At 33.4% G+C, this 12,249-nt stretch overlaps 1 protein-coding gene across 1 annotated transcript; it reads right to left on the reverse strand.

Moving 5' to 3' along the window:
* Nucleotides 1-503: 503 nt before the first annotated feature.
* On the reverse strand, nt 504-2,838 carry LOC139887713 (serine/threonine-protein phosphatase 7 long form homolog). Its single transcript, XM_071870775.1, has 4 exons — nt 2,777-2,838; nt 1,020-1,565; nt 859-928; nt 504-767 (listed from the first exon to the last, which is right to left on the reverse strand). Exons 1-4 carry the CDS (start codon nt 2,836-2,838, stop codon nt 504-506), a joined length of 942 nt encoding a protein of 313 aa, XP_071726876.1.
* Nucleotides 2,839-12,249: the final 9,411 nt, after the last annotated feature.

Below are 12,249 nucleotides of genomic sequence, written 5' to 3' on the forward strand. Positions count from 1 at the left end.
CCATAACCATAATCCCCTATAGACACGTTCTGGTGCGGGGTGGCACTAGATGATTGACCCTGATTTGTATATTAAGGGAAACCATAATCCGGCCATTGGCAGTTTTGTGTACCATAGAACTGGAATCCCGGATCATGCTGAGTTTGATGCGTTATGCCCATCAAATGACGCGGAAAGTCAACAAAAGCCTGCAGGTTTGGTTGCATTTGAGATGTAGCCATCGCGCTTATCCTTGCTAAACCCTCCTCCTGCACAAAGACTAATTCATTTGACACAAATATTAACACTAATTCAAGAGCAAAACTAATTATTTTACGTACATAAATATTCTCTTCGGTTCCCAATCACAATATTGGTTGGCGGGTTGTGGTCTCCTAATATCACATATAGTAACAATTGTACGTGCGTAGTACCACGGAAAGTAACGAGCAGTCGTGCCCGTGCCCACCCCCGCCGTAGGCATATAGCCCCGAGTTGCTCATTCATACCACTGGCCAATGTACTCAACTTGCGGTTTCGTTAGCCTTATATCCGCGTTTGCTCTTGGCCGTAGGGTTGTGCGGTGTATGGCATGATGCCTTTGTCCACAACAAGTCCGACGACGGAATATCCTGAATCCATCCGTACTGTCTGCATACCCTATCTGGGAGATGCATCTCAATCGTAGCCCAAAATAGAATAGCGCCACGGTATGTCCACAAGTTAACATCAGCTCTACACTCATCGGGTAGACGGTTGATAATTGTTCGATACGGAAGCCAAAGAAACTTCAACAACATAATAAGATATTAGTTTATTTTAATATCTACATGTAATTTATAAACTTTATATGTAGATTTATATATCCTCGTTAAATACCTCATTAGGGCGTAACGCCGACAACCCTGAGCGACACGTACTCAATACATGTGTGGGTGTTTGTTCGAAGCTCTGGCGTCCATACCACCCACATTAATGAAATAATCAAAAGAACTAGAAGTAACTATTAACTAGAAGTATATAAATTACAAATAATATACCTCACACCGTACGGTCCCTTCAAAGTATCATTGGATGTCAATACTATATCGTTCAAAAGACGTGGCGCAAGACTAGGAATTCTTGCATACACCCAATGTTGCACTAAAAGCATCGCACCATTTATGCCTGATTGGTCTGTCTTTTCAGATGTACAATACAAATTTCTATATACATGTGCTAGCACCGCACTACCCCAACTCAAACGTTCAAAGTTGATGAGGTTTTGCACATAGTTTAACGGAGCACTCGTCGAATTACCGTCGGGGAATAGAAAGGAAGACAATGCATCTAACAAATAAACTCTAGCCCGTTGTTGGTGAGATCTCTCAGTCTCACCAATTGGCTCATTCAACTCCGCACATAAAGCAGATATTAAGATGTGTCCTGATTTTATGTTATTAGGATGAACATCAATTCCTAAATATTGGCCAGCAAAATCAGACCATTGATCCGGCGTTAAACTATGCCATACACCCGAAACAACATCTCCATTTATGGGTAAACCCCATAAAATTTGAACATCTTGCAATGTGTTGTTGCTTCTCCTACGCAAAACATATATACGAATATAAATAATAGAAATACAAATTATATATATTGAACACAAATTATATATATATATATATATATATATATATATATATATATATATATATATATATATATATATATATATATATATATATATATAGTGGTAGGATCAAGAGGGAAGTAACCATTCGGGGGGAAGCGGGGGGAAGCAAAAACTTTTTTTTTTCGTTTTTTGAAAAAACTTTGTTCACGAACATTATAGATGAGATGAAAATATGAACATTTAGTAGAGACGCTTTGTGATAAATGTTTTTATTTTGACGGGAAAATGCTCGAAAAAGTAATATATAACAATTATCGTATTTTTCGAGCGTATTTTGAGGTTTTAGCTATTGGGGTTTAGATATTAGGGTTTAGATATTAGGGTTTATAGGGTTTAGATATTAGGGTTTAGAAATTTAGGGTTTAGGGTTTAGATTTAGGATTTAGATTGAGTTTTTAACACGAACGGTTTAGAGTTTAGGGTTTAGGGTTTAGGGTTTGGTGTTTTGGGTTTATGGAATAAACCCAAAACACCAAAACCTAAACCCTAAACCCTAAACCCTAAATCGGGCTAAATTTTACTTCACAAAACATGAAAAAAAAACGTTCATATTCTTCACGAACAATATTATCTTGAATGCTATTTTTTTTGATCGTTTTCCCGCCTAAATAATAACATTCATCACGAAGTGTCTCTTCTAAATGTTCATATTTTCGTGTGATCTTGATGCCGGAAAAAAAAATTTCAAAAAAAACGAAATTTTTTTTTTGCTTCCCCCCGCTTCCCCCCGATTGGTTACTTCCCCATTGATCCTGCCCCTATATATATATATATATATATATATATATATATATATATATATATATATATATATATATATATATATATATATATATATATATATATATATATATATATATAAATTAATTTAAATACAAATTAGCTATATTTTCACAGATAATCAATTAAAATACTAATTATATTAAATACAGATTATTTGGTTAAAAACATTTTAATAGGGAAGTGGAAGGTATGCGTCTCCGGCCGCCACCGTTCAACCAGCGCTGAAATAAGAGCGTGATCTAATAGTTGATATCCTATTCAGAAAATTTTGCCCTAAACCCGTTTGTTCAATATAACGGTATACCCGTGGGTCTATAAACTCGTCTGCAGCTGCCAGACCTTCCATATGATGCCATAAACCCCAATCTGATCGTCTTGGTGATGACGCCAAAATCATACATGTTTATTGTCGTTATTTCAATCTAATTCTGTATCTATTTGTATGTAATTGTTGTACGTATGTGTTGTAATTCATGTATATTTGTAAAAGTCCATTGTGATTGAATAAATGAATACCAACAGCATAAACGGTGCTTAAAATGAAGTCCGATAACGAAAACAGCCCAGAAATACACTTCCAGACTCAGATGAGGCGCATCCCAAAAGGGATGCGGCGCATCTATATGCGTGTTTTTGCCGAAGGTTTCAGATACGACGTTTTAAAGCCATGAGATGCATTTAAAAGAGGAGATGCGGCGCATCTGTTGTGGGATGCAGCACATCCAGTGCCTACCGACAGTTCCTGAGTGCTAAATGAGCTGGAATAAACAAAGTTTAAAGGGATGCGGCTCATCTGGTCTGAGATGCGGAACATCTGATCAAATTCTGGCCAGTTTACCTAACTTTTGAGCCTATTTAAGAGAGGCTTTGGTTTCATTCTTTGATACACCTTCACTGTTACATTCTCCTTCAGTTTCAATACGATTTTCAAGGCTAAAAGGAGGTTACAAGGCCAATCTCCACTCTTTCAACATCAAGATTAAGCTAGGATCATTCATCACTATTCATCACTATTGGTATTATTGTTCTATGTCTTTTAAACATGAATTCAATTTTTATTAACTGTTTCATTAGTTCTATTATGATTATGTTTGGCTAAAAGCTTTGTGTGTTTGCTTCAATGTAAGATTTATGGCTTGGGATTGTTCTATACTTTGATGTTATGCTAGTTATATATGTTTGATTGATTAAATCATCTAGTCCAACTACAAGAACCATAGTTATGATTGCTTAGTTCATTACTTCAATTATATAGATTGAAAACCTATTAATGTGAGTTAACTAGGAAAACAATCTATACTTCAATACACCTAGTAATCTAGACGATTAGATACATATGCTTAAGTGATTTTGTTATGTGTTTAATTCGGTAATTGAATAAGTTCCAAAGCAACATAGCTATGAAATTACCTCAAGTGATTGTTGTAATTTAGATTTCACGTGAGTTTAACCGGATTGGGTCTAGTTAATTAATCAATCTAAATCACCATGTTCTTTCAAAAGATCCATTGTTGTAACCATCCTTGTATCATAGTTCAATTATGTAAGTTATGACTTGGTTTATTTGAGTTTATCAAAGTCCATAGCTTATACTTCAACACCTAGTGATTTAGCCACCTATATGTGAGTATAGGATGTTAATTGAGTGATATCTAGGATATACAATCATGTAGTTTACTTAGAGTGATCTTAGTAAACTAGGTTTTATGTGAATTCAACCACGAAAGAATCTTGTTGATTAAACATAGTTCTTAAGTTTATAGATATTGTAAAATTGATTTAAACTAATTCCTTGTAACTATGAAATAACGGTTTTAATTATAAAAGAACAATCCCTATCATTTATTAAGCATAGAAGTAAACACCACATTCTCATTCTTGTTATTCATTATATTTAGTTACTATTTCGTTAAACAAAAATACAACTTCAACACAAATCCCTCTTTAGAATAATTAATCGTTATAAAGTCCCTAAAATAAACTTCTCCCTGTGGTTCGAACTGGTCAATTTACTTGCTGGTTACTGCATGATCGGGTTTAGTTGCCTGTATTATGTGTTAATTATTGAGCATATTGTCTACATTTTAAAGGTTACATCTTGACACATCACTTGGTTCAACTTTTTTCGATCTATCAGGATCATCAGGATCTTGAACACCACCCATAAATACCTTGTACGCTCGGTGAGTTCCTTGAGATTGCAAAAAATAATAGTGATTCGTCTAGTGGAGTTGCTCGAGGTTGGGCGGGATCCATTGCAAATTCGTGTGTTAAAAAATTTTGTCCGTGTGTTGAAAGAATGGAGGATGGTGGAGTGATACAAACCGATGTATCAGAGGTCGGCTTATATAAAGCTTCAAACCGGCAATTGAAAGGCCGGTTTGGACACGTGGCCAACTTTGATTCGCAGCAATTATGTCACGGGTTAGGGAATAAATGAGGAGGCGGTTGGTGCGAAAACTGTTAGGGTCAAAGGGTCAAACCGGAAAATGAAATGCCGGTTTGAGTGAGAATTTTACACGTGTCCAAACCGGCGTTTAAAAGATCGGTTTTCCTATTTTTATAATTATCCTGTTTGAAAAACCATTTCTATAATTACTATAACAAAAAAAACCATTTTTGTGATGACCCAGAAATTTCGACTAAATTTAAACTTAATCTTTGTATGATTAACATTTCCGACACGATAAGCAAAGTCTGTAAAACTGAATCTCAAAATTTTTGAATTACTTTTATATATTTAAATACCTTCGGTTGTTTTCGACGATTCGCGAACAATTATATGTAAAAAGATACATATATACTATAACATGAAAAGGTAACAACGTATTAATTGTTTGATACCGTACATTAAACTTATTGGTTTAAATATCTATTTGAATGTATATGATAAGTTGAAATATTTATTATTAAAATTTATTTATAAATAACGTCCAATATGTATTTAAAAACTGATTTATGTATATTAAAAAGATATATACATATATATAATAAACGATAGTAACATTCGTTTATTGATTCAATTGATATTTAGATAAGTTAACTAAAGCGTTTAAGATGAACCAGTTAAACACTAATTTGCTACAGTGTTTTCAAATTGCCACATTACTCAAAATGCTACAGTGTTTTCGAAAATCACTATTTACTACAGTGAAATTGACTTTGCTACAGTGAATTGCTACAGTAACTTTGCTACAGTAAAACACTATTTTAAAATGTATTTTTAACAAATAACGAGACGATGATTTATAGAAGTAAATGACCAAAATACTCGAAAGTTTAAGATATACTATGAGTGGTATAGTTTATGGATAACTTAAGGCTATATCTTGACAAAGGTACGTGTCACGAAACGTAAAATGCAAGTTTTCTCAGCGTACGAAAGGACATTCGAAAAACCAGAACCGGGACATAAGTCGAGTGATGACGTACGACTTATCGGAACAAAAATTACAAGTCAACTATGCACGTGAATTTAATATAATATATAATTAATTATTTAAATTATATATATTATATTAATATTTAATTATGTCGACAAGCTAGGAGCCAAAACAATGTGAGCTGTCCCTGGTCCTCATGCGAGTCGCATGGCCAGAAGGCCATTTTCATGCGAGTCGCATGACTCCAGATTTCAGGCCACATCTATAAATTTCAGTGTTTTCGCTCGATTTAAATCACACACATACACAAATATATATATACTCCGTAATATTATTTATTATTTATTATTATTATTATTATTATTATAATTAATAAGATTATTATTAATCTTATTATTTTTTATTATTATTAGTGTTATTATTTTTGCGATACAAAAATAATAATGTACAAAAAATATTACGACGGAGTGCTGTCCAAGTAATTTTCAAAATATGTTTTCGAGCGGGAAAGAGCTAAGGAAAATATGAGTTATTGCCAAGGAAATTATGGGTAATGTTCGGGGGTATTTTTGTGAATCAAACCTCGTGTTTATCATCTCCGATGCGTCTACGTGCTTTCCTGCAATATTGTATATCAATATTAAACTGTGAGTTTCATAAGATCCCTTTTACTCTCTACGTTTTTGGGCTGAGAATACATGCAAATGTTTTATTAACCGATATACAATATTTATATGTGTGAGTTTCATTGATCTTTTTTTAATTGCTTTTGCAATATATATTTTTGGGCTGAGAATACATGCAATTTATTTTAAACGCAATGGATACAAGTACATACTAAATTCTACACTGAGTTTGAACCAAAAATCCCTTAGCTTTGGTAACTGTTAACTGCCAGTTATAAGAACTGGTGGGCGCGAGTAGTAGTATATGGATCCATAGGGCTTGATATCCCCGTCCGAGCTAGAGCGCTAGCCTTTTAACGGACGTATGCTATTTGAGAAGCGTACACGTTGGTTTGCGTGTATTATTAAGATGATTATACAAAGGGTACAAATTATATAAACATTAAAGTTTAGTTACCAGGGTGCTCAATTTTGTAGAACCGATTGATAAACGTTTCGAATGAAACAACTGAAATCTTGTGATCCACCTTTTATGTAGAACCGATTGATAAACGTTTCGAATGAAACAACTGAAATCTTGTGATCCACCTTTTATGTAAAACCTATTGATAAACGTTTCGAATGAAACAACTGAAATCTTGTGATCCACCTTTTATGTAGAACCGATTGATAAACGTTTCGAATGAAACAACTGAAATCTTGTGATCCACCTTTTATGTAAAACCTATTGATAAACGTTTTGAATAAAACAACTGAACTTTTGTAATCCACATTGATATACGGATTATGTGTAATATTAAAACTATGAACTCACCAACCCTTGTGTTGACACTTGAAGCATGTTTATTCTCAGGTTTCTAGAAGTCTTCCGCTGTTTGCTTATACGTGATACAAGATATGTGCTTGGAGTCATACATGCTATATACAAGAAACTTGCATTCACCAAACCATTACCATGTATCTTATTTTGACTGTATTGTCAACATATGTATTATTGTAAACCATTTAAATGGTGATTGTCTATACGTAGGAATCATCAGATGTTAAAAACCTGGAATTTATATATTCATTTATGAAATACCTTTTCAAACGAATACAATGTTACAAAATGTATCACATAGAGGTCAAATACCTCGCAATGAAATCAATGAATGACGTGTTCGTCCATATGGATTTGGAGCGATCGTCACAGTTGGTATCAGAGCGTTGGTCTTAGCGAACCAGAATTTGCATTAGTGTGTCTAACCGGTTATTGTTAGGATACATTAGTGAGTCTGGACTTCGACCATGTCTGCATGATAAAAGTTGTTGCTTATAATTTTTTTTGTTAGAAATTACCTGCTTATCATTCCTTGTGTGGAAAATTACCTGCTTATCATTTGTAGTCTAGACACACCTTATTGCATGGATTGCATGACTAGTGTATAGACAAAATGAATATCTTAGCGTATCTGTTACTGTTACCTTTACTTGACAGTTTCCGAAAGTTTCTCCGTAATTTGCGGATCCTTTGTACTATATAAAGGTATTCTATGTAATTAAAATATCATCCGATATCCGAAAATCATTTCACATCGAAAATTATTTATCTAACCGTGTAAGATGAATTCTGCAAGTAATTCGAGTTCTTCGGATTCCGATATGAATTTCCACCTGAGTTCCGAAAGCAGTGTAACCGGAATGAATCAACCAATCAGTCATCACCAATTCTGGATGAATTGGGGATGGGTTCGTAATCAACTTAATCAATGGAGATAAGAGGAAGGCGATCCTTTCCACCAACCGAATTCACCTCTTGGTGAGGAACCTGAGGCACTTACCGGCGAACCCGTTCGAAACACTATCTTTACCCTAATTTCCAGGATATTTCGCAACGATTATATGATAACTAGAATTTTAAACTTTATTCATCCTCTCGTACCAACCGCCAATCATCCCGGAATAATAGAAGAAGTTAACGAGCTTCGCGCTCGAGTTGTGGCTTTGAAGAATATGATGCACAATTTGCAGGCATCACAGGCAGCACCGGTAGCACCACCAGAACCAGCAGCACAACCAACAACAGTACCAGTACCACCAACAACAACATCCGCACCGTAAACCTTAACCTCACAATCTGTCCCACGAGTATCAACCTCATACGCACCGTAGGCACCGAAGAATACTAATAACCATAAACGATGAAGTATTAATTCATAACTTCATTGGAGAAATATCCTGCGACGATTATGTAATCTTTAATATAGAAGAGATTATTCGTTTCTAGTTCTAACCGAAAACCAAATGAGTTTAATAACTCATTAAATCTATATTACATCTGAAGGAAATATACATACATATATTTTCATAAAGATTGTAATTGAAAATCCTTTTGTACAAACTGTTAATGATGAGAATATTTTAACGGGTAGGTAATACCCTAGAAATATATAAATTCCACATTAATATGTTACACTATACATTCTTCAATTCTGATTCAGCAATCATTAACTATACTGCTCAAACCTATAGATATACGTATCTGTTCATCGCAGAATAACCATTTTCATTCAATTTCATATTCTGATTTCGATTGATCAGAATCCAAGTCAAGATTAAACGAAAAACATCACTCTTAGATTCCTACATCTTTCAAAACCATGCTTCGAAAACCATGCTTTGAATTCAGAACAGTACTAGAACATCATATGATTACATTTTGCGTTCAAACCCATCGAAATTCTTGGAAACACTTCAACTAATGAACAAACGAGAAGACAAACCAACTACACGATATCTACGAGAAGAAAGATTTGTAATTATAATCATATATCTGGAAATCTCTCGAAACCTAAGTAAAACTTTAACACGTATCTGTGATAAATCCTTCGGCATTATCATTACTGAAAATAACCTTGCAATTCCTTTTTAAAAGTATCCAGTATTATCACCCATTCAACTAGTCAACGATGATCTTTCAGACTTATAACTTTGGCATATACGTTTTTGTTACTGGGGAACCTTTTATGTTCCACCATATTAGCAGTAAATGTACCAGCGACTCCGTCACTCTGCTATTTGAAACTCTCCGGAAATCACTATATATACATTGAAACCCTATCATGTACTCATCCACATCTTGTAACAATAGTTGCCATTCCAACTATCAGGAATTTGCAATCAGTATTTTGAAATCTTGCAGCACGTCTACGCCAACAGTTATATGTGTACATATAACGTCTACCTCCTCGAATTACATACTTCGAATGTGAAGTTTTTGAAAAACACCCCAAACTATGAAACTAGTTCTCTGAAATTAGAACAATGCTGATGAAGCAGCAAAAACTGTAAACGACCTTAACAGTCAAAAGTTTGATGATAAAGAATAATATGATGGTAAAGCTGAGAAAAAAAAGAAGGTTTGAAACTGGAAAACGGATTGAGCAAAGTATGAAGGAGGGCTGTGGATAAATCACAATGACTAAACCTGCCTTCAAAGAATACAAATGATTCAGTATCTGCTGAAGTCATTAACGAATACCTTGCTACTAACTCAAAATCCGTTACGAACAAATCTTCTTCATCATTCTTCGATATTAGAAATTCTAAGATATCATCGTATCTTTTAAATATCCTCGATATTTCTGAAGATATTTTCATAAGCATTCTTATCTGAAATCATTCATCTCTTCGCCCTATCTGTATTACATCATAAAAGAAACTATTTTAGTTTCTAAATTCTGAAACCTTCAAGTTTAAAATTTGAATGTTTTGAAGTAGTGTTGGGAACTGAAGCATGAATTAGTATAATATAATGACACTTGATCAACGTGATTATATTACAGTAAGTCATGCTGAGTTTCTAATGGAACGTGATAAAGGTTCACAGATCATACCCTCATCATAAACCATATTACATAACTCTTTCGTTCTATTTAACCTCTAAACTATCAAGAAAATATTTTCTTAATGATTCGGTCTTTTTCGAGGTATTCTGGTAATTTGACAAGTCAGATTGTGCTATTACCGTTTTTTTTTTAAAACATTAATTATGTTCATTCCGAAATTCATACCTACGAATTCTGGACCATTATTCGCTTGATTTAAAGTCGGGAAGATAAAACAAAAGCATGAAGCTTCAAAATATCAATGAGAGTATATATAAGTAAATTGGAGAGAGTATTGACTGTGGATGTCAATAATTATGGAAAGACAGAAGCAGAGACATCGAAATATAAGGGAAGATATAAAATCCAACAACTACCCAGAAATTACAAACTGTGTATATCAATGCGTATAGCAATATAAAGACACGGGAGAATGAAAAATACTATAACCCCAAGGTAATGGTAGAAGAAAATAACTTCCTCCGGTGGTAGATGAAAAAGAAGAATGACAGATATGAAAGTTAGGAGTATATCAAGAATCAGAACTGGATGAAGCATTTTTTTACAATCTTTTGAAAATAGGAAATGAGGAAGAAGATGTAAGAGTGATGAAAATAATGAAACGGAAGAGGTCAATTTATAGCGAAATATCAAACATAGCAATCGAAGCAAATTACGCATTTAATCAAAAGAAATCTTAATTTCCTTAAATTCCGAAGAATCAAATCTTATTTAGATTATGAAGATTTTCTATTCCTTAAATTATGGAAATCAATCGTTAATACGTCAAGAGTTAAGACGAATCTCTATTCTCCATTCCACTCTATTACGATAACTTCTCTTATACGCTTCGAGTAATTGGATTATTTTATCCATATTACTCAACGGTAATAAAATTCTATTTATCAACTCATATTCGTCATGAAAACATTTTTATTGTTAGCCATGACGACCTCACTCAAATTTCGGGACGAAATTTCTTTAACGGGTAGGTACTGTGATGACCCAGAAATTTCGACTAAATTTAAACTTAATCTTTGTATGATTAACATTTCCGACACGATAAGCAAAGTCTGTAAAACTGAATCTCAAAATTTTTGAATTACTTTTATATATTTAAATACCTTCGGTTGTTTTCGACGATTCGCGAACAATTATATGTAAAAAGATACATATATACTATAACATGAAAAGGTAACAATGTATTAATTGTTTGATACCGTACATTAAACTTATTGGTTTAAATATCTATTTGAATGTATATGATAAGTTGAAATATTTATTATTAAAATTTATTTATAAATAACGTCCAATATGTATTTAAAAACTGATTTATGTATATTAAAAAGATATATACATATATATAATAAACGATAGTAACATTCGTTTATTGATTCAATTGATATTTAGATAAGTTAACTAAAGCGTTTAAGATGAACCAGTTAAACACTAATTTGCTACAGTGTTTTCAAATTGCCACATTACTCAAAATGCTACAGTGTTTTCGAAAATCACTATTTACTACAGTAAAACACTATTTTAAAATGTATTTTTAACAAATAACGAGACGATGATTTATAGAAGTAAATGACCAAAATACTCGAAAGTTTAAGATATACTATGAGTGGTATAGTTTATGGATAACTTAAGGCTATATCTTGACAAAGGTACGTGTCACGAAACGTAAAATGCAAGTTTTCTCAGCGTACGAAAGGACATTCGAAAAACCAGAACCGGGACATAAGTCGAGTGATGACGTACGACTTATCGGAACAAAAATTACAAGTCAACTATGCACGTGAATTTAATATAATATATAATTAATTATTTAAATTATATATATTATATTAATATTTAATTATGTCGACAAGCTAGGAGCCAAAACAATGTGAGCTGTCCCTGGTCCTCATGCGAGTCGCATGGCCAGAAGGCCATTT

The sequence above is a fragment of the Rutidosis leptorrhynchoides genome, chromosome 2 (assembly GCF_046630445.1).
Source record: "Rutidosis leptorrhynchoides isolate AG116_Rl617_1_P2 chromosome 2, CSIRO_AGI_Rlap_v1, whole genome shotgun sequence".
NCBI classification, from domain to species: domain Eukaryota; kingdom Viridiplantae; phylum Streptophyta; class Magnoliopsida; order Asterales; family Asteraceae; genus Rutidosis; species Rutidosis leptorrhynchoides.